General features: G+C 42.1%; 1 protein-coding gene across 5 annotated transcripts in view; it reads right to left on the reverse strand.

The window, feature by feature from the left end:
- Positions 1-264: 264 nt before the first annotated feature.
- The window catches only part of CRISPLD2 (cysteine rich secretory protein LCCL domain containing 2), a 43501-nt gene continuing 17731 nt past the window's right edge, over positions 265-26034 (reverse strand). For all 5 annotated transcript variants that reach the window (XM_034788436.1, XM_034788434.1, XM_034788435.1 and 2 more), the window contains 11 exons: positions 25513-25628; positions 23752-23852; positions 21572-21730; positions 20481-20541; positions 19797-19863; positions 18534-18664; positions 18083-18126; positions 16918-16990; positions 15901-15976; positions 7646-7779; positions 265-5108 (listed from right to left, as the gene is read on the reverse strand). In XM_034788436.1, coding sequence (XP_034644327.1) covers positions 5054-5108; positions 7646-7779; positions 15901-15976; positions 16918-16990; positions 18083-18126; positions 18534-18664; positions 19797-19863; positions 20481-20541; positions 21572-21730; positions 23752-23852; positions 25513-25628 — 1017 coding nt within the window. In that variant the 3' untranslated portion in view covers positions 265-5053. The remainder of the gene's footprint in view (positions 5109-7645; positions 7780-15900; positions 15977-16917; positions 16991-18082; positions 18127-18533; positions 18665-19796; positions 19864-20480; positions 20542-21571; positions 21731-23751; positions 23853-25512; positions 25629-26034) is intronic.

Genomic DNA, 26034 nt, shown 5'->3' on the forward strand with positions numbered 1-26034 from the left:
TCCATTACAACCCCAGTTACAGAGCCTGGCCCCTTAGTTAAAGCTGTAGAGATATACATTTTCAGCTTTGGAAGTCCCTGATTCAATCCACAGTATGTCAGCCAAGATGGCAGCTGTCACATTTGCACAGCACCAAGCACCTTGGGATCTTAATGGGGGTGATCAGGTGCTAACGTACTATAAATAAATAAAACGGTAGCTCAGGCCCAGCCTCCTAAATAAATCCACCGAAAAATTAAACATTAAAAACAAGGGGTTGGCATCTGCTTTTTGTATTGGTTTTATTTCACAATTCAGAAAACAAAACAAAGATACTTTACAGTTCTGCATTTAGAAAAATTATAGTTTTATAAACAAAAATGCGGCCCCGTAAAGATCATGCGAAGGCAAATCCCATTTACACTAAAACTTTTGTACACGGAAGTAGTAAAAACAAAAACCCGTTTTTCATAGAAAAAAAGCAAATGCATAAACTGCAGGCCGAGGCAGCCTATGGTCAATAGCTATTCAAATCAATAGCTGCTTCAAAGCCAGGTAAGAGCAACCGAAATGCAGTTATTAGGGAGGGGTTTCAAATGATCTAATTCCCAACTTCAATTGCCTTCAAATTTTGGCGTGACACTAAAATAAAAATCCAAGTGACTCCTCTTATGTTTTAGTGGGTTTTCCCCCTCTTTGCTGTTCTCCCATATCCACACTCCGCATAGTGAAAAAAAATCAAAATAGGGGCCAAATTCGGACCCAAACTTAGTAGCACCAATTATGTTAATGACAGGTTTCAGAGTAACAGCCGTGTTAGTCTGTATCCGCAAAAAGAAGAACGGGAGTACTTGTGGCACCTTAGAGACTAACAAATTATGTTAATGTGTCACAACCCAGTGGCTCCCTCCCTCAGGGGGTCCCCCCCGGGGAGGCAAATCAGCATTGTATGTTTCTAATGCTGTTGCAAGCATCGCAAGCCATTTTGGGAAGGGTTACAAGTTTGAGTGTGGAGTGGAAGTTTCCTTTGCAGGTTGCGAGAGGCAGAAGGGGGAGGAAGGGAGAAGAAAACGGGTTAACTCAATGCCTCAGCTCAGCCCGAAAATAGGACGCGGGCTCCAGTCCAAGGTCATGGCGCTCGAACAGACTATGTAGCCAAAAAACCTGCAGCCACATCTGCTTCTTACCCAACCCCAGCCAACCGTGGGAAAAGGGGGGTCAGCTAGGCAGGGGATTGCAATACTGGTGAAACAGTAAAGGCCAGCAAGGGGGAAAAACAGAGGCCCGCGTCCCTGAAGCCGGTGTGTTTTGGGAAAGCTGAGAAGGCTGCAGAAAGCCAGTTTGAAGTAGTACAAAAAGCAAGGGGGACAAAGGTCCCTAAACAAAACACCCCCCAAAAACCCAGGACTTAAACCCCTCCTAAAAGGTAAAGCAAATAAAAAATTAACAGCGGACCCTGGGCGGCCTGTGCACAGGACAGAACTCTCGTCCACCCTTTCCCCTCTTCTTCTTACGTTACACCCAGGCTTGGCCAGCCGTGGGTTGTGCGTGTGTGAGTATGAAAGTGGGTTAGGGCACAGGCACTAACGCTTTTTTCCTTCCTCTGAGTAACGTGAGAAGCCCCCAACACTCACCGCTGTTATTTTATTAATAAAGCTTTAAAACTTAGACCCTTGCTGTGCTCCTTCATCTCCTCCCCTAACAATCCTGCAGCCTCAGCCTGATCACCTGACACCTCAGGCAGATTGGTAACAAAAATCTGTCACAAATGGTCCCATTGACTTCAGGTACTCTGCCCTAGATTGCTTCCAATGCACATTAACTCCAGTGGGACTCCCCGTGGGGCCCTGATTCAGGAAGACGCCCTTATTTAGAACAGCACTTCAGTATCTCTGACCAAAGAAACTTATTATGTTCTCTGGAAATCCAGCATGTGGAACCAGATTCTTTTCAGTGACAATTGTGTGACACGATGTTTCTCGTTGATTTTATTGGTGTTGAAATTAAACTTATTTGCCAGCAATGAAAGCCTCCGAGGCTTCAATTCAGCGAGGTGCTTAAATACCGGGTCCCTAATGCCCGTTGATCTTAGTGTAGTTAGGGACCTAAATACCTCTAAAAATCTGACACCCCCCCCCTTGACATCAGTGAAGCTACTCACATGCTTAAACTGAGGCACGTTCTTAAGTACTTTGCTGAATCAGCGCCTAAATCCGGGCATTTGATAATATAAAGACAAGGCAACACTGCCCCTGAAAGCTCTATTGAAACATATTAGATTGAGAAATGCTTTGGTAAGACAGATGTAAAATCAGTAAATATTTGGCTAAAACAGAGCCTGGTCCACCTAAATATGGGCAGCTGGTTTATACAATTGAACACAACTAAAGATATGCCTTAATAATGCCATGCAGGATGTGACCCTTCCTAAATACGGTAGAGATATGATTTAACTAATAGCACCCAGAACCTCAAAGAATGATCGTTCATCGAAGTCCTGTTGTACAGCATATATAACACTAACCAGAGACACAGACTTACACGAATACCTGTGTCTGAAAATCCAAATTGTTTGGCTGAAGATAATTCAAGCTATAGAATGATGATATAATTTATTTTATATCCACAACTTCACTTTTTATGTTTTTCATTGTCCTCTTTTGTAAGAAAGATACATTCTAGGTCAATTGAATTTGTATATATACTTCTTGGTGATTCTCTGATTTTCCTGTTATTCCAGTCCAGATTTCTTTCCATCCTTCTACAAGGTGAATGATTCTCACAGACAGGGCAATGGCGCAATGATGTTCTACTTTGACTGGGTTGTACAATAGAACTAAACATGAGCCCAATCTAACACCCATGAATTCAGTGGAAAGACTGCCACTGACTTCAGTGGACGTTTGATTGATCCTTATTGCATTTTCCATTTCTATCCTCAGCTATTGAAGGTGTAACTCCTATTTGGCTTATGGAGGCCACAGAATCACACTACAAAATTTGGTGGGATTAGAGTAGCCTGTTTCCAATCTTATTATTCATAATAGAAAAAACAAGGAACCTGACTTATCTCATTGCCAAGATTTTAGTCACTTCCGAACAGGTACTTTTTAAAGACGCATTCCAACTATTTGTCACATACATTTACCTTGAAAATGTAACTGGTTTTTCTTACTATAAAGCAAACACAACATACCTTAAAAGACCACATTAAATAAATAAAGAATAGGTGTTTACCAGAGCCATTCCAAAATAGGTTTGCTGTGTGTAACTTCTCGAAAATGTGCAAACCTGCTCAGTTATGAAAGGTCTCTTTTTAAACTCAGATTTCACAAGGAAAGGAAACCTCAGTTATGAAACAAAGGGACTGACAAATGTAATTTCCTTGCTGATTTCATGGAGTTTAAAAAAATTAAATTAAATAAGTGCTTATCCATATAATGCTATTGGTCTACATTTTGGAATAGGTTTATAGCTGGTTTTCCTATCCCTCTAGTTTAATTTAAACATAGCCTGGACATCGGAAGGCTATGGAAAGCCATGAAACATCTGCCAGATAGAGTGGCTAAATAATTGTAACAGTAAGTGAACTATTTCTCATATGTTACATACTACAATCGAGTTACTGAGTGAAGGGATATCTTTTTACATCAAGCAAAGAGTTAAAGGTTATGTTGCCTTCTCAGTGTTAATGTAAGTTACTGTATGTCTGACCATTAAGGGGAAAATAGATTTGTGCTTAGACCAATTCTAATAACCCTCTAAAAGTTGGGAATAAATTAGCTTCAGCCATAAATGACAGGATTGCTATATTGTCTTACAGGGCAGTTCATCCTAGGCTGATTTTGTGGCTAGTTTTAATTCCCTCTAAACCATTCTATGTGATGTATTTAAACAGCTGGTCATAGCAGAATGACTCAAATTATTAAATATAAATTCATTAGAAGACATATAAGTTTTTAAAACCCAACACTTTGGATTCCAGATGCTCACAGACACAGCAATCATGTTGGAAGCTAAGATCACTATATGGTATCGATTGTATGCAAGCAAACAATCCAGCCCTATTCCGTATATTTAAAGCCTCAGAACTGTACAAAAAAACTTCATAAAGATAAAGTGAACACACTTTATATAGATGCACCCATTTCTAACAAAAATAAGATTAACTTTTTATCACTGCTTAACTACTACAGACAAAACCAGCACTGCTGTATAGAACAATAAATTGCATTTAACTGTAAATAAAAAAAAAGGTGGGTAGCATAATACAGAGATGTGCCAGGACAGGAGCTCTAATTCCACAACTTCTCATAGGTAACCCAAATTCCTAACGATCTGCTAATGTTTGGCCAGCAAACACCAACACCGCATTTGTGGTTGGCTGGGGTCCTTGTTTCCCAGGGGCGGGGATCTTCACCACCTTTTCTTACTTTCTCCACATTTTTCAGACAACCTCATCTCCAGGAGTCCTTCAGGCAGCCACGGGACCTCTGATCGCATGTTACATCATGACACCACTTGCCCTAATGCAATATGCCGCAGACCTGACTCAACGTTTCCTATGCACATGCGAGCTGATTAGGAAAACACTAAGGTTTTGCTCTTAAACAGAACAGCCAACCCCGCCATACAAACAGTTCCAAAGAAGTTATATGCCCCACCCCACAAAAGGAGCAGCTTTAAAACTATTTTTTAAAGGGCCAACCATCCGCACTACATATTCCACCTTGCCAACATGTGTTGGTACTTCCATTGGGGTAGGTACTTCAAGTCCTAAAACACTATCTGTGGACCAGCTGGGGGTTCCGATATTTGTTGTAAATTAATCCACAGTCGAGCTGTTCAGCACACCTCTTTTGGAATTTGAGTTACAACAGTCTGAATGCCCTAGAATTTGTAAAAAAAACTGAACTGGTGCAGATGTGACATGGACAGTTGAGTCAGAACCTTTCTTCCCTGAAAGAAATTGGCAAGGAGAATATGTTCAGAGCAGATGCCATCAAATGAATGTTGCTGTCCCTCAAGATTGGTGGATTGTTCTCCAGAAGAAACTTGCACCTTCCCGGGGAATTTATTGCTTCACGGAAAAAATTCGGAAAGCCATCCCTTCGCTGGGACTCTTCAAGCTGAAAAAGAACGATCATTATGAACCTTAGGGAGATGCATTAGCTCCCCACATAGTCACGTCAGTAAGGAAATCAGTGGTTTCAATTATTCATTTGATTTGAATGCATGTTTAATTTGCACATCTGCATTCTGAATTTCTGAAGCACTTGAGCTTCCATTACTCCCAGTTCAGGAGTTTCCATTACCACACTGAGCCCTGATGCTTGTTTTTTTCCATGGAAAGGCACTAATTCATAGCTGGGGAAACTTAAGAGTGCACTGAAAAGCTGTTACCTACACGACCACCTCCCACGTGATTCAATACGGGAGACCGGTGAGCCGTCACCACGACAATGGAGTCAGTGCAAGTGACAAGGAGGCCATGAGTACCACACCAAAAGCAAAAGCATAAAGATTGAGGGACATCCATAAGCACGGACTCCATGGGTGCTCAAGGGCTCAAGCACCCATGGGAAAAAAAATATAGGGGGCGCTCAGCGCCCACAAGCCACAGCTGTTTGGCGTCAGCACCCATCAGCTGTTCGTCAGAGCCACCGATCAGCTGTTTGATGGCTGGCAGGAGGTGCTCGGGGGAGAGCGGAGAGCAGTAAGCGGCAGGAAGGGGGCCTCAGGGGATGGGGTGGAGTGGGGGCGGGGCGAGAGCAGGGCGGAATGGGGGCAGGAAGAGACAGAGCCAGGTGGGGCCTTGGGGGAAGGGGCGTAGCCTCAGGGCGGGAGCAGAGGTGGAGCACCCACTGGGAAAAATAAAAGCAGCTGGGTCTCTGGAGACAGTCTTCACTCTAGAGGCCTCTCTTTTCACTAATTCCTGATGTAAACTGTCTTGGGAAATATTTCTCAGTCCAGCACCCCTAGGAGGGTGGGGGGAGGAGCGAGGGAGAGAAAGAAAAATCTGGACACTGTGCTTCCTCCTAATCATTCCTGCTAACAGGACTGAGCAACAGACACTTCTCCTGCTGGACTGGTGGAATTAACCCAATAACTTCTTCCTTGTATGTTAATTACACTGTGTGTTCCAAGGAACTACTAGGAAGAACATAACAGTGGCAGTTTCCAGTCCACTGCCGATTCCAATTTTTTTAAAAAAGAGGGTTTGTTCCTGGTAAATGCACTTTGCATCCCACACATACTAGAGATGGCAACCCTACAGATTTCCCATCAGTACAGTTCCCAAACGCTATCTGCTAACCAGAGGAAGCTTAGCGGAGTCTCATTCTCCCCTCTCCTTGAGCCAAACTGTGACCATTTTCACACTCTGAATTTAAGTGAGATTATTAAATCTGTTGGGTTGCATTTTCAGAGTGCTGCACGTGCAAAATGTGTGCCTACATTCAAGTTTGTTTCACATACAACTGCACCAATTGTACATTCAACAGACCAGTCAGGCACATAATTGGGCATTAAAGCCTACAGTCGCTTGCTCCATCAGAGTAGGAGGGTGGACAATGTAGGTCTGCAAAACAGCAAGATCTGAAAATCTCCGCCTTTTTGAATTGAGTTCTTCTTTTGTGTGTTAAGGATTGAATGTATTCACCATTGACAAGTGGCTGAGCAAACATCTTGAGGGGGCGTGTTCATGTACAAATTGAAACAAACAAAATGTTTGCACGGTGTAACTGCAAAAAATGTGATGCAGAATGATAACTGTATCCAAACCGACCCCTGAATAGCTCACCGGCCTTGTTTTAAGAAGATGCCAGCTTTATTCCATGCATCTCCTCAACTACTCTGTAGTAGATTTGAAGGCATGAAAGTCTATAGCATGTGCATGCATGCTCTCTCTCTCTTTACACACACATTAGACAGACAGGTTGGACCATCCCCAAAAAAGAATCAGGAATTGTCACATGAAGGTACAACCCACTATTCAGAAGCACTATTTTATCCTCTCAAGAGAGTGTGCTGGCACATTGATTGATTTAGAATGCTTTCCACAAGAACAGAGAAATTACTTCTAGTCAACAAATTCAGGCCACTGTCGGAAGAGAGAATATTGGGCTAAAGGACCCATGGGTCTGACCCAGCATGGCCATTCTCATGTTCTTATGCTATTAAATATATTAGACTTTCCAGAACTCAGTAGTGGAATTCCCAAGTGAAAGCCACAAAGCTGACTGTACGATGAAAGATGCAGACCACGTGTTTATCTTTTTAGTGGTGTTAATTTGCCAGAATGTTTTAGGATAAAACTCATGTGAAACTGCTCCCCCAACATTAATTAATAATGACTTTGCTAAAAACCAGAGTAAATTTTAAAGTGCTGTAAACCCAGTGAAATGTATTTACAGTGTATTCATATTTTGACTAGTTTAAACTCATTAGTAAATGAAGGAGAAGCTTAATAGTATTACATCCTTAATATACAGAGTCCAAGAGTAATGCATTCAGCTGCAAAAGGCAAAGAAGGGATGACACACACTGTTTTGTTCTTTTGCTTCTCTGAGTTTACAGCAACATGTTAGAATCACTTACCTTGTATATTCAATTCCCATCATCCACATTTTCACAAACTGATCACAAAAAAGAAAAGTGACCCTACCTCTCAGATTGGACGCCATTCTTCAAAGAGCCAACATAGTTTTTCTTCTTGTCCACAGGCATTACATCCACATAACCGCCAGTCTCGTCTTTAATGACTCCAGCGTGCACGGCTGTTTTGCAGATACTGGAACTCTGAAAGATCATAAAGTAAATGGATTTAGCTGGGGCTCCAAGACCTTTTTCTGATGACTAGGAAAATGAAGAAGAACGAAGAGAGACTTATGTGAACGAGAGACATATGGGAAAGTTGTTTGTCTTCCAGCCTGAGCAGTAAGAAAGGACTCTACAGATCACAGAATCATAGAGCTAGAAGGGACCTTGAGAAGTCATCTAGCCCACCCTCCTGTACTGAGGCAGGACCAAATAAACCTAGATGAGCTCTTGCAGATGTTGCATGGTCCCTGCTACTAATTGCAAATGGTGAGAATTCAGCATAGCTGGCACAGGGAGGTGTAATGACTGCCCTACGGAGGGTAAGCAGTATTACCACTACTTCTCTCCATGCACCTCTGTCAACAGGCTGGTCAAACAGCCCATTGGTCACAACAGGAACTCTGCTAAGGGGAGACTGACTGAATCAATGGATTTACTAGCCAGCCAGGCCCTGTCTACATTAGTCAGTGCACCCTCTTTTGGTGCTGCAATGGCACTTTTTGATCTCCTCAACCCTGCCTTTGTTCACATGAGAGAGCGTGGCCACTTTGCATTGTCAACAAGGTAGCAGAGGTTCTGCAATTGTTTGCTAGTTTGAAACAGCAGAGATCCTTGGCGAATTTGGCCTAAAGAAATAAATGATCATTTAACTTGAGACATGTTAGGTCCCATCTTCCCAAAAACTAAGATGAGCTTCTTTCATCATGATCTGGTTTTCAGAGGTGCTGAGAACCCACAGCTCCTACTGACTACACCCAGTGTAGCAGGCAATCATGAATATGAGGCCTGCAATCTCTGTATTGCATGCTGCTTCTGTTTTTTATTTTATTTTGATTGCTGCAGGAACAGAACCTACCCGCAACTGATGACTAAGCTACAAAAACATCCAGGAAATAGAGTGATAGCAGAGAACTCTAAGGCTCAATATGAACTTGGACGTGAACCTTCTAAAAGTTATACACTGCTAGTTAGAACAACAAAAAACGTCTCTAGTAACGAGGATTGGAACAGGTGAAAATCCAAAATCCACAAACTTCTTGATCTTTAAAAATCAAACTTCCACTGCAGAACCTGCAAAGCAATATTCCGGCAGCATCTGTGTACTATAGATCATGCTCGCTCACTCTCCAAGGCCTTAAAAGGCAGGTTTTCCCCCATTCCCTATATATTTATCACTTTGGATTGCCTATCTCTTGGCAGCTTTTGCAGTTTTAATTGCCAGTTTGATTTTGCTTCTATATATGGGCAAGACAGCACAGGAACACTTTGTTTGGAAGATATCCTTTGAATTTGCTCTAGTATGCAATGGGAAATCTGTAAATCTAAAATTGGCTCATTAAATTAAACTGTCCTGAATGCACTGTCCAAGGCTATTTGTAACACTCTCCACTGGGACAAATCCTTAATGGTGTTCTTTCCAAGGCATTCCTTTCTTCCAGAACTTGTTGTTCTTCTGCCTGCTCATTCTTGGGCCATTTTTTTTTACATTTACATTTTTTTTCCCCTATCAGCCTAGTGGGTTCCTATCTTCTATCTTGCCAATGAGTCTTTATCTTAAGGAGTTGTCGGAAAAGGGCTCTGAAGACGGGAAGCACTAGGAGGACGGAGGAGTTTTCTCCCAAAAGGGAGGGCATTGGCGCCTCAGGGATCGCACAGCAAAAGATACCACATAGCAGGTTCTCTGCCTCAGCCCCAGCCCCATTTTCTTGGGATGGATCCTAGTATCTCTGGAATGCTTCCCTCCCCGCAGAACTGGGATCTCCGGGGGGGCCCTGTCCGGCACCAGCTGCATCAAACTATTAGCAATGAAATAGGCCTATGAACTAAGGCCTAGTCTACACTAAAAAGGAGGTTGACCCAGCTAGGTCACTAAGGGGTTTGAAAAATCCACACCTTTGAGCAACTTCGTTAAGCTGACCTGACCTACACTGTAGACAGCGCTAGGGCAATAGAAGACTAGCTACTGCCTCTCGAGGAGGTGGATTACCTACGCCAACAGGAGAACCCGTCCCATTGGCATAGGCAGTGTCTACACTGAAGTTGTGCCACTGTAGCAACCCAAGTGTAGACAAGCTGTAAGTCACCCATCAAGTCCCCATTTAGTGTGACTAGCCTGAAAACAAAGATGTGTTCCTCCTCGGGGGTTCAGCAACACTCTGTGGTTTCCACTGGTGATAAAAATCGGCCTCGTTATGCAGGTTTCCTTCTTCAGGAAATCTCTCCCCAGCTAATTGCCTCACAAATGAGACTGCTGGAGACTAAACAACCTTTATCTCACAACAGCAGAGAGACAGTCTCTCTCTCTCATCTCCTCAGGGTTCCTGAACATGAATGGGACACACATTTCCCTTTCAAGCGCAAGTCTCACCATGAACCAAGCAAGAAGATTGCCCGATTCGTTATGTATACATTTCCCAATGCTCCTGCATTTCGTAAAAGCTCTCACATAGCTTTGATAAAGATCCCTGCCTGACACACAGCCCACAGCCTCAGAGACATTCCTTTCAGCATTAGCAACAGTGGAATTTGTCTTCACAGAATAAACAAAGGTGCAGACGAGAACAATCCAACCTTTTATTTTAACCACTACAAAGAACCAGGCCAACATTTTCAAACCTGGGCACTTACATTTAAGATCCTACAGCCACATTTAGGTGCCTAAAATAAAAGCAACCTGATTTCCAGCAGCACCACGCACCTGTAGCTCTCATTAACTTCAGTGAGAAATGGCCGCCTGCAAAACCGGCAGTGAAATGGCAGATATTTCTAAGGTAAAAACAAATAGGGGGAGGGAAAATCCCTGTGGGACCCCTTTATCTACTATAAAGAAACAAATCCCTCTTTAAAACAATCCTTTGCAGGTTCACCTTGCAACTTATGTATAGCATGTCCATCACCACAGAATATAGGCCAGCAATCTTTCCATTCTCCTCCCGCACAGCTAGTATTAACAGTCTCCTCTCTCTGACCCTCCATACAGTCTGGCCAATCGTTAGTGCAAGAGCCTTCTCCCTTGCATGTCCTGCTGCCTGGAACAGTCTTGCTTCCCTCTGCCTCATTTCAGAGCTCAGCTGAAACACCTCCCTTCTGTGGTGTATTGAAACCTGTGTTAAAATTATAAGCTATCACTTTAAGTTGTAAGGGGGTTCCTGGTTCTGCTTCCAGTCTAAGGGGCTGTGTAGGGAAGCCTGATAAAGAGCCAGTCTGGAGCAAAGGTGGGTTGAGTTGTGCCTCTCTGCCTTAGAGGGCAGCCTGCTTTCTCTGTGTGTGTGTGTTTCTGGTTGTTGCTGTGTTAGGTTTCTGGATTCTAAGAAATAAAGTAGTGTTATCTTGTAACCCTCCAGGAACAGCATAAATGAACGGGGGGGGGGGGGGGAAAGGGGGGGTTCCTAACTCTCTGCGTGTATGCCATGAATATAACACCTTCCTCTTTGGCTGTGCCAGTTCATTTCCTTCTTCCGTCAATATTATTTATCTCTGCATTTCTACTCCTTAACTCAACAAGGCCTTTCGGGATACAGTTTGTACGAAAGCCAGCCCCATTCAAAAAGGAAGCACCGATGGAAACTGGAACAAATTGGAATGGGAAATAAGTGATGTTATTGCTGATAAAGAACGAAAAATCATCAATATTTTTGTTTGGGACACTAAGACTAAACCAGTCAGAGAGTTTAGGGTCAGAAGGAACCACCAGATCATCTAGTCTGATCTCCTGTATATCACAGACCATCAGCTCCACTCAGCACCCACACACTAAACCCAACAACCAAAATTAGATCCCGGTATAACAGCCTGCAGGTGCCCCTCACAGCAAAGTCATTTTGTGGGGAGGGGTGGAAGGCTAAGTTAGCTTCGATAGAAAATGAGGGCATGTTTCTGTCTCAGCCCATAATGATCCCCGTCCCAAACTTTTAACAGTAAACTTGGCTACCCAATCCGGTTTTAATCCAAACAGTTATTTGGTTTCTCTCTCAGACGTGGAAAGAGTCAATGATGTCCATTTATTCTATTTCACTGGACAGTGATGTGTGCATTTCTTGTGATCTTTCCAAGATGAGAATTTGATCATTGCTCATCCCAGCTTCAGTGTCCAAGATGCCCAGCCATCTGTCCCCCAAAACAACAAGACTGTTAGACACAGCAGAAACAGATGGATTTTTTGAAGCAATATAAAATGGAGTTTGTTGGCCACCTAGTTCCTGCTGAAAGGGTATTGACAATTGCTCCGTCATGTCCCCTATATACCACTTGACTTTGCAAACCTATTGTAAAGAAGCTCTGACTTTTCTTAACCCTTCTGTTTCTTGGAAACCCTCACAAATGCACCTGTTCTGGCTTTTGGTGCTTCATCCATTTAATGCACATGCCCATGTATTAAGGTACATCAATGCGTGGGCCTAACAAATCATTTTATGCTTGAAGCCAGGGAGGGGAGAATTGTGCATGTGCTTCCATTTGTCTGTTTTTAACCACAGTCAGTGTCCTGCTTTCCTCAAGGTCATGGAACATCTTTTTCTACATTGGAAATAACTTTTAGCAGAGCTGCAGAACATCTGGATTTGATGACGTGCATTTGGCTCCTCCTCCTTCTATTTACTGTTTGCTTCCACAATTTATCATGCACATTTTAAGGATCTAGCAATTACACTTCAGCAACACATTAGAGGTCATTGGTCATGAGTACCTTGGCTTCTTTGCCTCTTTGGTTGGTTTCCAAAACTACATTGACCTCACTTCCTATAAACATACCTTTCCCAAGCCCTTGACATCACGCAACCTAAAATAGCATCCTTATTTCTATGAGAAGAAAACAGAATCTTCTTTAAAGCTGTTAAAATCCCAAAATCCTGGGGCTATGGACTAACCCAAGTAGAACCAAGTACAGCCAAAATCCTTTCTTCCTGATGTCGGAGTTTTGTTCTCTGTGGTAAAACAAACTTTCAGATGCATCCTGGGATCATGTAAACATTGAAGCTCTCCAAGGCGGACCAGAAGGTTACAAGCTTATTGAATTGGATTCTTCTACCTACTTAGTAGTGATTTTATGATGCTAATGCCCATAAGTTGTTTCCCCATTAACTCCTCTGCTGCCAAACCATTCTGCAGGTCAGGGTTTTGGATGTGCTGCTAACATGGCAGAAAGTGCAAGAGCACAAACTCAATGGGGGAAAATACTTTGTTTTCTTTAGTTAAGCTATTAAAAAGGACAGAGTCTGTAACATATATACCCAAGTCCCATGAAGGTGCAATTTTATGGATGGGAATCCACTGGGCATATGAGAAGACTAGCACTTGTCTAGTTTTGTTTGTTATCTGTTTTAATTTTTCTTCTGATTTGTGGCTTATGCTACTTCATTGCATGCCTTCTTGCAGAGCATTCCACACATGCAGTATCCTTTATGGGAAAAGCTTCAGAACTAAATTCTCGTTCATTGCACTGAACGTTTGCTTATTTTGTCAGCCTTCCAGTCCTCGGATTTATCGTTAACGAAAAGAACTTTTCTATTTGTACCCCTCACTGTGCTTACAATCTTCTGCCACAGCTTCCTCAAGCCCCTTCTTCTCTACCAACTCTAGTCCTGTCTTTTCCTGCCATTCTGCTAACGCTCCTAAACCCTTCAACACATGCCTTGTTAGACCCTTGTCATCTCTGACGCCCTGGCCATACTAGTCTAACGGAGATCCAACAAATCCTTGACAGAGCAGTAAAGTATTTTTTCCCCAAATCACATTCCATGCCTCAGTTTATATAATCCCAAACCCAGAGATTCACAAGAAGTGGGGCTTGTGAACCAGGACACTAGTGCCTCTGAGTATAAATCATAAAATTATACGGGATTGAGATGGTGGTAATTAATTAGTGCCTCAGGGACATCTTAGCAGCCATGGAGTTCTTTCAGTTCAGATGCAAAATTGAGGTCTTGAGTGCTTGTGACCTTCAAAGATCTCATGACATTCTTCACCACTCCTCCTGCTGTAGATCTACTGTGGATAGCCACATTCTTCTAGGGTGACCAAACAGTAAGTGTGAAAAATCGGGACAAAGGGAGGAGGGTAATAGGAGCCTATATAAGAAAAAGACCCAAAAATCAGGACTGTCCCTATAAAAATCGGGACAGCTGGTCACCCTACATTCATCCCACTAAAACTTTCCCGGCTGTTTCTACTGGATAGCATTCTTCTCTACTTCCTGCCCTTATGCTGTATTCTTCTCTACTTCCTGTGCTTATCCAATACACACAAAGAGCACATGCTCTGGTTCCCAGCAGGGGTGGCTGTTTTTCAGAGATATCTGAAATCTTTCCTGCATATATATATTGGAAAGAGTTTGGGGGAAAAGGTGTTCTAGAAAAGTAATATTTTATTATCACAATTACATGCTATTTTTTGGCTTATTCTATATCTAAACAGGCAATGGAATCATTGCCCTAATAGATGAATAGAGTAAACAGAAAACTGGCATGGACTTATGAGACTTTATTCATATAGTTTTATAAAAATATGAACAACTGAAATAGTTGCGTGATGTTTTTCTGATCAGTTAATTACCTGATCATTTGCCCAATGAAATTGTTGTTCTTGGGATCCTGCAGAGGCAATCTTATTTAACCATGTGCCCGTTCTGGGGCCAAACCACAACTGGCACCAATTTCAAATTCCTCTGTGTTTTTCCTAATGCTGCCTGTGACTACAAAGGTAAAAAGGAAAAAACTCCGCTAACTATCAACAACAAAACAAGCAATTCTCCACCAAGGCCCGCAAACTCCAGAACAAATCTCTAATGCTCATTTTCTTTCTTTATTGATCTGTATGTGTGTGTATATATATATATATATATATATAAATATAAATATAAATATAAACATAAATATAAATATAAACAAAAATGTAACCTAGACCGCTCCCCCTCCCAAATTGAAAACTCTCTTTCTAGGTGGAAGTTTAGGAAGGGTTGATACAACCAAATATTGAATGGGAAAAGCAATACCAAGCGTATCATTTCGTATACTCTGATGATCCTGCTAGGAATATTTTCCAAAAATGTGCTAACCACCAGAAAAGTACTTAAGTCAAAAAATGACTCTACACTGACCCTCACCAAACCACCAACAAAGAAGTGGAGCCGATTTTATCGTTTCTCAGGAGTTTGAAAAGATGTTTGCACCTGTCCCAGTGGACACTGAGCCATAAGAGCAGTGAAGTTATACTAAGCCTGCATTGTCAGTGGATTTTAGACACATGCTATCTGTAAGTGGTGACCAAAACAAACGTTCCTTTGCATTTGCATCTGTCCATTAGGTTATTTTTTGCCATTTAACCTCTGTCCATTCACATCAACTCTACAGCTGTTCACAGAACTACAAAACAAAAAAAAACCAACCACCCACATTCTTCATTTCCACAACAACTGCTCACAAATCATATTCTACTTGCAGAAAAGAAAGGGGGGGAAAATCTATTTTTGCAAGCTATGTCGAGTAATAACATAACATATGTAACAATAAAGCTATTTGCTTTTCATCTGTATATAATATATGGAGATATACCTATCTCATAGAGCTGGAAGGGACCTAAAAGGTCATTGAGTCCAGCCCCCTGCCTTCACTAGCAGGACCAAGTACTGATTTTTGCCCCAGATCCCTAAGTGTCCCCTCAACTCACAATTGAACTCACAACCCTGGAATTAGCAGGCCAATGCTCAAACCACTGAGCTATGCCTCCCCACAAGAAACTTTACAATGCTGGACAAGCATCAACCCCATTTTACAGACAAAAACCCAGAGAGGTTAAGTGACTTTCCCAAGGCTGCAGAGCAAATCAGTGCCAGAAATGGGAGTGCAACCCGTCTCCTGATGCCCTATCCATAATGCTAACTCTGAAGTACAACATTAGATACATTTAATCAACGTGTCCAACTAATGCAAGGGACATTTCTACCCCATGTGCTGGCAGAGTATTTCCGTATTGTTTATAGGGACTATATGTAATTCTGACCTTCCTAATTCATGGAATATGAATCTCTTAAATGATCATGGGATCCAGTCATTTCAATACTGTCACCTTGTTAGTTGGAGAGAGATAGGAAAGTGGAATACTCACATCTGCATAAACCTTGGAGCCAAAGACTGGTGCCCAATACTCTGGTTCAGCTTTACAGTGAGCTGGACAATAAGCCCTGAAAAACATTTTATTCATATTTATTCGCTACATCAAGGAGTAAGAGAAAAACAAGTTGCATTCTTGAGCTCTTGGAAGGAAGCCTTCAAGGGTCAGCATCTGGTTTGCAGGTGGCAGCAGCTGACTGACTCTTTTTGCCCCTCTTTCAGCTGACTTTCAATAGTGACTACACAGCTGCAAACGAGACTCTTTTAGGCCAGTGACACAAGAGGTAATGACGGCCATTGGGCCAAATTCTCCAAGCGTAGCTTCCGTCCTTGTGCCCGGCCCCACACATACAATCGTTTGCAGGTGGAGTTTTTTGCCCCTCATCATTCATGCATGCACCTGATGGAATTTCCATGAGCAAAGCTCGTTCGCATGCGAGGCTCAAGAGGAAGGTGGTTTTGTGGGTATAAATTTTATCATTTGGGCATAAAAGGGATAGTGTCCCAAAACTGCACGTGCATGTGAATGAACGAAGTGTGAAAAGTTGCATATGCACATATTGAAGCCAATTTGAGGGGGTCTTCTATTTGGACCCTCTTATATTGCTGAAGCATGTAAAAAATTCAGTAATAAACCCACAAAAATACGGATTTAAAATCCTGGCACTTGTTTGTATGCCAGTGTTGAGGGTATGCTCAGATCACAAACATGTTTGTGAAAACAGGTGATTTTATTCATATAGTATATTGTTTTGGATGTGAAAAAAGCTCCCTCATTTAACCTTTATCCCAGTTAATCTGACATAATCTATAACTTTAGTTTATAATCTTCAAATCGGATTCATTCAGTATCTCCATCCAGTCCTTCAGCTCCTCTTTTCCTTACCCCAGTACAGGTCTAGGTTCAAAGGAAATAGCAAGGTGCCACAAGTACTCCTGTTCTTTTTACGGATACAGACTAACACGGCTGCTCCTCTGAAACCTGTCATCATACTTGAGATATGCAGTTTACCTTGGACAATGAGTTGCTGGCTTTTTGAACGGACACAGTTCAGCTACAGTGGTGTAACAATCCAGCGTCTGCACTGTGGAAATCAATACAGAAAGATGAATTACAAAGCCAAATAGCTGGTGCTCCTGAAGTAAACAGAAGCATTAGTCACGCATCACATCTGACAGGATGCATGTCCAGCTGATGCAGCCAGAAGAATAACTTCAATGGCTTCATTAGAAACAGCTTGCATTGAAGAGATATTTTTATTAGGATTTATGCTGGAGATCTACTAAATTGCTAGAAAATCCTTTTCCAAGGACCATGGCTTTTTAAAGAAAATAATATCTGAGTGATGTGATTTTGTTACAGATTTTTTTGAATACGGCAGGGTTTCTCTGGCAGGTTTTGGGTCAAATTCGGAGTCTAAACGACTTGACAGTGTTGCTTTTAACTTTTCACTTGCCAATGCCAGAGAGACTTCACCCTAAAGCAGCTCAAGGTAACACAAGCCTTTTTTAAGCCCTGTTCCAGTCATCCCACCTTCTTTGGCAAAAGTGGGCATTTGTCCAGTTTGCTCTTGCCAATTTGATCAGTTGGTGAGAGCAAACCGGACAAGTGCCCACTTTTGTCACAAAGTGGGGTGTGGAGGAACGTGGGGGAAAAGGGGGCGAGCGGTGATGCCAGCCCTGTGCGGGGGGACGGGAGGAGGACGGCTCAGATGCGGGGGCAGGCAGGGCTTGGGTGAGTAGTGACACAAGCCCTCACCTTTGGTAAATATGGTCACCCTATCTAGTATGTGCGTCGCTGCTCACCTGAGCCTTGCCTGAGCGAGGGCTCAGGTGGGGAGGAGGGTGAGCGGCTTGCGCCAGCCCCAGATGGGGGAGAGGGGAAGGAGTTGGGCCAGCCCCATGCAGTGTCCCATTTTCCCTTTGGGAAATATGGTCACACCAAGCTGAGGCATTATTCAAATGGGTTGTAAAATGTTTTGAAAAATGCTACTTTTGTTTTTCCTGACCTGCTCTAATCATAAAAAGGAAGAGTCTCTTGGCTACAAGAAGTTTTGCCCATTTAAGATTAAAAAAGAACATGGCTATGGAATGATGTCGTCCATGTATAACAATAAACTCAAGCACCATTGATTTCGTCTCAACATTATAGTGACAAAAAGGGCATTTAAACCTACCTGTGACTTTGGAAACCACGAATGAATTTGAAGGTTTATGTTTACTGAAAAGCAAAACAAGAAATGTGTATACATATTTCATTGACCTTTAAAAAAATAAATGCACCACAGTTACTTTAAGATCTACTCTCTGTTGCTTGTAAAAATATAATATATGGGTTTATAATAATAATATAATATATGGAGATATACCTATCTCATAGAACTGGAAGGGACCCTGAAAGGTCATCAAGTCCAGCCCCCTGCCTTCACTAGCAGGACCAAGTACTGATTTTGCCCCAGATGCCTAAGTGGCCCCCTCAAGGATTGAACTCACAACGCTGGGTTTAGCAGGCCAATCCTCAAACCACTGAGCTCTCCCTCCCTCCCGCGTGGCAAATGTGGACAATAATTTATTGTACAAGTCATGGTCCTCCATTCACAGAGGTACATTTTCTGAGGGAAGAATTACCTTAAAGATTCAACGCCATTTCTTGTAGACTTGACAAAAAGGGGTGATCTCCCTTTCCTAGTGATGTCAACCAGACCTCCTTTATCATCTATGACGCCATAATGAATTGCAGCACGACATATACTGGATGCCTGGAAAGCACATAACAAATAGTATGGTGATACCAATGTTTCCTTAATAGTTCTAAGCCAAAAAGAAGCATTTAATAAACAAATATGTAAAATAAATACTTAAAGACTGGAGTTTACACAGACTTTCATTTACTGAACAAATGCTGCATTGGTTCAGCATGCTGAATTTTACTATTATAACACATGGGCATGTATTTTTATTCTAAGCCTTACTTGATTTAAGGACAAACATGGATTTTTTAAAATAAAAAATATAGTATTTAAATGTAAACTATAAGGAGAGATGGTTGGAAAATGTCCCCCGCCTGAGGAAAATGTTGAGCTTTCAACAAAAACATCAGATCTGAAATATTTCAGCTGAAACCCACTTGGTGAGGGGAGGTGGTGCATCATGGCAGTTCTCTGGCCACGATACATCATGGGAGATGCAATCTGGAGGGAAACCCAGCCCATAGAGAAGAATTGGGGTACTAAGCAACTGAACTACAACTCCCATGAGGCATCTGCAGCAGCATTTCAGCTTCAATATATTTGGGGCATTTTTTATTTTGGGGGGGGGGGGTAAAAAAAAATCAAAATTTTCATCAGAAAACAGACACATTTTGTAAAAACAATATTGTTTAATCAAACCCCTGGTTTTCCATCAAAAACAGTTTTGACAGGAAATTGTTGACCTGCCCTAATTATAAACTATTTTGACAATTCAAGATTCAATGAGTCACCCTAAAAATAAAAACCCAGCGTCCTGTGAACCATCCTGAGAAGCAATTCTAATATAAAGTTTCTCTTCCATCCCAATAGCTCATTGCTTTGAGGGATAGATCTTGAAAGATGCCATGCACTCCTGTGATGTACAGGCGGGCCCTCAACTTCGGTTGAATTTAGTGGGCATAGAGGACACTCAGAACCAAAATCAAGCTCTGAGTAGATACTCTTTTCAGCACTGATTTTATCACATAGATGGGAAAATGCAGATTACCTTTGTTATATAGACAGCACCAGTACAGTTTACAGCACTAACATGGGAGGGCAGAAAATCTACATTACATTAGAATTGCCAGCATTTTCCATTTCTATTATTACCATTAAAACCCCAATAAATGTCATCTATCAGCCATAGCAAAGTACGTACAGTCTCATAATACAACGTTCCAAAGATTTTTGCCTTGCTGTTCAGGCAGCCAGCTGGGCACAGATACCTAGTTAAAGATATATATATATATATATTTATTTATAGTGAGTGTGAAATGTGAGTCAGACTTTTATTACATATAATTTAATTTTAATGACATTAGTGTCATTTAACTACTCCATTTAAAACAAGCATTGCAAAACAGCCACGTTTTCTAATACCTTTCCCCTTAAGAATGAGATCAATATTTAGATTCTGTGGATTTGTTATTTTACAAGCGATAAACTTCAGTGTACCCTTACTGAGACCTTAACCAGAGCTCTTGACCTCCTGGGTGGGGACAAGCTTTGAACTGATGGGCTAAGGTTGGATGGGAATGTAACACAAGAGGAGTGCACAATGATTGTGCCAAGGTTTACTAAATGGGGCTGGCCACCTGGGAGCTGTGGGTTATCATAGCCCTTCACCATTTCGAACATTAAGTAAATGGAGTCACCTTACTGCTAAACTTGGCCGAATCATTTGTATTAAGAGGAATGAAAGACTTTTTTCATAGGGATTTAGACAGCATTTGGATTCTAGTCACAGTCAATAGAACCCAGCCCACTCCATGTTTGCAAAAGCCAGCCAGGTATAAGGTGGCCATTTCCATGACCGCTGCAGCAGAAGTCAATAAAACGCTACCTGTTGCATGTTGATCCTTTGCATTTGTCCCTCATTTTGGTGTCGCACTTAATGACCTGTGCTAGAAAAAAAAAGGAGGGGGTGGGGGGAAGACATAAGAGACGAGAATGCAAGGAAAAAACTGCCCAGAGATAAGTGGTCAACTTGCATTATAGTGATAACTCAGGTACATGACATGATCTCCAGGACTACTACTGTGTGGGAAGATTGAATTCTTATCACAGAATAACTGGACAGTAGTGAACTTCTAACTCAGAACAATAAGCCTGAAGCAGTTTTACATCCCTCACCTGGTCACTTTATTGCCACTTTAGCCATTCCTTTTATCACAAAGGTGTCTTTGTAAATATTAACTTGGCAGAAACACTTGACACCAGAAGACTTCAATTTACAGCCTAAAGACAGTGCTTAGCACTCCTATCATCCACTTAATTATAGGCTACCCACATTCCAGTAGATAGACTTGAGAAGGATATGCTCACTTCCCTCAGCTCACTTGCAGTAGATCACTCTTTAAATTACAATGATTAGAAAAACCTTTAAAGAGATACTATCAATTCCATAAATATTTCAGCAGACCTTGCCACGCAGAGCTGGCCCCACCTTCTCCCTCTGGACAAAATCCAGAAAGGATATCAAGGTGGTGAATTCTGAGTTTAGAATAGTTCAAATGAGTAAAATAGTAAATCACGGACAATAAAATGCCTAGATATGAATATAATTTAGTGATCATGGCCAAGATTTTCTAAAGGTGCTTGGATACTATGACGATGAGTGTGATAGAAGAACCAGAACAGACCAACTAGTGATTTTCAGTGCCTCAATTCTTGGGCATCTAGCCCGAGATGCTGTAAAGAGGCCTACTTTTCAGGGTTATCTGAACAATCAGGCCTCAAGTTGGACACACAAAATATTGCTTCCAAACAAGTTGGCCAAAAAAAAAAAATCCAATTATTTTAACTGGCCCTCAACACAGGTTTGCACTGGAGGCTTCTTGGCATCTCAGTCCGCATCCACACACGTGCACACACACACTCCTACAAGGATATTTAAAAGCTTATAGGATGTGGAAGACAAAGAAGCTTTCTTACTCATGAAACTGTCCGCGGTTGTGGTGATTTTCTTGATCTTGGTTGATTTGGTGGGTTTGGTCACCCGTTCTTGCACCCACACATGTTTTTCCTCTGTAATTTGTGGGACCTCCACTTCGTTAGTCTCATCCCGCTCAGGCTTTTGTACGTAGTGGTCATCTTATTGGGTGGGGGGAGGTAAAACAGTATTCTGGCATTAATAGCAAAGTCAGACGAGCTGAAGGAGGACTGATATTTCATGGAAGATTCTGTTTGGTTTGACAAAGATCTATTTCTAAACGGCTGGAAACCCAACAAAATGCAAGTTAAATACAGAATGGGCCAGATTCCTAGGGTGGGTAAAGAACCAGGAAGAGAGGCCTGGGTTCATACCATTCATTTACTCAGCATAAAGAACTAATGTGTAAGTGGTTGAAGTGATCTGTCACTATTAGTTAGAATGCTGATGAGTGTGTGTGAATGTCTTACAATTATTTATCATGCTATTTACCAGGACAGCTTTTACTCTATAGAGGAAAAGGTCAGTCCTCTAAAATAGTCAGGCATATTAACTGGAGACTGTCAAGAAAGGATCCTAACTAGTTAAATGGTCAGATGGCTAATGCCCTCCCTTTCTCATGTAGGTTATCCTCAAAACTACCTTCCTCATCCTCATCCTAGATTTATTCTGGCCACTCTGGAATGAAGGTCCTGGTAGTGTCATCATTGCTAGGTCAAATCAAGCTACACAGCATGCACTACTCATTTCTCCTTACTTTGCTGCAAAGTTAATGCTCTTGTGCCCTCTGAGGATATGTCTACACTGTAGGTAGATGCCCGCGGCTGGCTTGTGTCAGCCGACTCGGGCTTGTGGGACTTGGGCTTTGGGGCTGTTTCATTGCAGTGCCGACCTCTGAGCCCAGGCTCTAGGAGGTGGGATGGTCCCAAAGTTCGGGCTCCAGCCCGAGCCCGGAAGTCTACACCCCGATTAAACAGCCCCATAGCCTGAGCCCTGCAAGCCCAAGTCATCTGGCATGGGCCAGCCGCGGGTTTTTAATTGCAGTTTAGACATACCCTAAAGTCCACAGTTAGGGGAAAAAGCTCCAAAGTGGCACAAGCTAAATCCACTTCTCTTGATGTGTCCTCCTAGCCAAAACCTCACTTTGCTTACATCCCCAGCAATGGAGAGAGGAATGATACGGACAAACTGATGACTGATCTCGTAGAGGAATTTCTCCCTCCAGCTGTACAGCCAGTGGTCTCATTCCATTCTCTCTTTTCTATTCCCTATGGAAATACATTGCATACCTGTTTGCTTCCTCATTGCTCAGGCTACTAAAAATCAAGCACCTAAATTGATTTGGGCCCAAAATCTTTGCTTTGAACAAGTCTCCAGGGAGTTTGTCTGCATCTATGAAAACAGGCTCACTCCTTCACAGAGGAAAAGCCTTCTGTAGGTAAAGAAAGAAGATACCATCGACACGCAGCTCCAGAGCATCCTCTATTTTAAATATGAGCAATTTCACTGATGGTTTTAGAATTAATAATAGTTTTCATTTACTAAATAGAACTCCATGTATAGAGCAAGCCAAATGAGGATGGTATTGCTTATAGCTACGACATAGACAAGTCTAAATTCATTGGGCCAAACTGATCTCAGTTACACCAGGGTAACTCAGAGAAACTTCCTTGAACTGACGGAGTTACTCTGACTTTACACCAGTGCATACAAGCAGAATTTGAGCTCTAGGTTTTAGGGAGTTACATGGCATTTCTGCTTCAGACAGTCTCATACAGTACTGCTTCACCTTATTGTGTATCAAATATCAGAGGGGTAGCCGTGTTAGTCTGAATCTGTAAAAAGCAACAGAGGGTCCTGTGGCACTTTTAAGACTAACAGAAGTATTGGGAGCATAAGCCTTGCATCTGAAGAAGTGAGGTTCTTACCCACGAAAGCTTATGCTCCCAATACTTCTGTTAGTCTTAAAGGTGCCACAGGACCCTCTGTTGCTTAATCTGTATGTTTCAGAGTTAACCGTGGTGAATTGAAAGCATACAAATCTGTAACTGCTTTTAATGAAAAGTTTCCAGAAACATTTCTTCTCCAATTTCTCCATACCACACAGAAAGGACCTACGTGAAATCATCTGCATTTCCCCATGACGCACTGAGCTGAGAGAAATAGCTTATTGATCACCTACCTTTGTAACAGAGGTTGTTCTGGCAGCTTCCTCCATAGCTCGGTGGGCATTCAGAGCAGGGCCTGCCATTTTTATAAGGAGCTTCTCCAATCCAGTTCCCCCTGAAAAAAGCATGTGAGAAATTCCCTTACTTCACTTTCAGGCTCTATGTTCTGAGTCCTGCACCCCTGAGCCTCAAGGCACTGAGGAATTGTGGGAAATGAATGTTTCCACTGTATTTCTATGTTGCTAGATTGCTGTAAATATGGGAAAGGACCGCCAGTCTCTGATCTTTCCATGAACATACAGTCTGCAGCGTTCTCGCGATAACTCAGCAAACTTAGTAAACGCAGCACAGTACAGTAGTTTCCCTTCTGCTTCACAACTGGTTAGTCACAGACTGGTATTTGCCTTTAGCTCTCTCGTGTGTGTTCATCGAGGTGATCAGAGCCACAAGTCCACTATCATTTCTTTGCTCTCAAGATTATTCCATCAGCTACACAGGCCAGCATGGAACGAAATTTGTTTCCATTTAAAAGCTGTTCCATTTTCCAACCTGGAACTGCCTCCAAACAGAAAAACACAGGGCTTAGCCTGAGACATCAGAAATACTAGTCATGGTGAGCGCTCTAGACAACTTGCTGATGTCTCTAGACAACTTGTCTGGGAATATTTATCCTCACACCCCATTTTCTAATGACTCAAAACCCCCTCAGTTTTACCTCTGATGCCACGGCAGCATTCTCCACAGCTGTAGTAATCACTACAGACTGACTGAATATTAGGCAGCTATCTCACATAAACTTTAAAGGGTCACCACTGCAAATCTGTTATTTTAAGGCAAAGGTTTCACCTCATTTCACTTCTAAAAGGCCTGTTTCAGAAGGGTGCATGTGTGTGTGTGTGTATATATATATATTATATTAAACTTTTACATTAAAATCCTATGCAGATACTGCATTCATGCATTCTGCATGCAAGCAGAAACTCCAGAAAAGTCTTATATTTGAGCATTTGTCCATTCAGCAGTCCTGAACTGATGATAAGCAAAGCAGTTCAACCTTCTCCTGAGAAGAAACATATGGTACAATCCTGCATGACTACGAGTTTCCTCAAATTCCACTCCATTCCGTAGGAGATAAAGGTGCGCAGTATCTCATGAGAGGGAGGGCTTACTGTTGGCCTATATACCCATAAGATTCCCAACGGATTTCACCACAACAAACTGTGATGACTATGTTCCCCCTAACCTTAACGCTCAGCAGAACTCAATGGAGTCTGCAATCAGAATACCTTCATGTATATATTGACTTCTTTCTCCAGACCTTTCAGTGTTGTGTTGCCTTTCTATAGCTGTATTCTAAACTCTATGCTCTCTGGGACAGGGGCGTCTTTGAAATTTGTGTCTTGTGCTGCACAGGGCAGATTTCCAGGGCCTACCAATTAAATATGAAACAATATTAACATCAATATCAATTTGTGACCCAGGCCAAACCTCTTACTAAAATCTTGCCACAGATGCATTCATTCGAAGGTGTTAAATGTAACTTCCACTTCTAGAAGAAGCCCAACCCAAGACTGGCTCAATCCTGAATGCTTGAGTTACGTAACTGTAAGCTCTCTGGGGCAGAGACTGTCACTTGCTACATGTCCGTATAGAACTTAGCACAACGGGACCCCTGATTGAAATCTCTGCACCAGATTCTATATTTGTTAAGCAACTTGCCAGGATGCAGTTTTAAAAGCTGGGGGGGGGGTTGAAACATATTGTGTCTTCCTTACTTGGGAGAGTAGTTGCAGACCAGGTAGACAGCATTCTCCCAGATTTCTCCCCAAACACTCATCTGTTTGCAGACGTTTACAGCACAGCCAACCTTGTTTGTTGTGGCCCAAACGATCTGAAAGCACAACACAGACATTTTAAAAAACAGAATGCCACAAAAGGCACATTCGATCAAGCTTCCTGAGTATATTTTCCTAATGACTAGCATCTACATCTCCTCCTACCCCTGCAGACAGGCTGGGATACAACTTTTATAAGAAGTTACGCGGATGCCACTCTGTCTAATGCACATTCAGTACGGGTTTCTTCCTTATTTGTATTTCCTCATCCTATTAATGTTGAGGTGCCCTTCTCCTATAGGTTAGTATATTAATTATCTTAATTTATTATTATATACATCAATACATTGCCATGGCACTCTTGTGGGCAGACATCTGCGGAGGTTCTATCCAAAAGCTGGTATTAGCTCACATTCCTGTGGCTGGCTGGTGTCATTATGGACAAAATTCCCCCAAACACAC

The sequence above is a fragment of the Trachemys scripta genome, chromosome 13 (assembly GCF_013100865.1).
Source record: "Trachemys scripta elegans isolate TJP31775 chromosome 13, CAS_Tse_1.0, whole genome shotgun sequence".
NCBI lineage: Eukaryota > Metazoa > Chordata > Testudines > Emydidae > Trachemys > Trachemys scripta.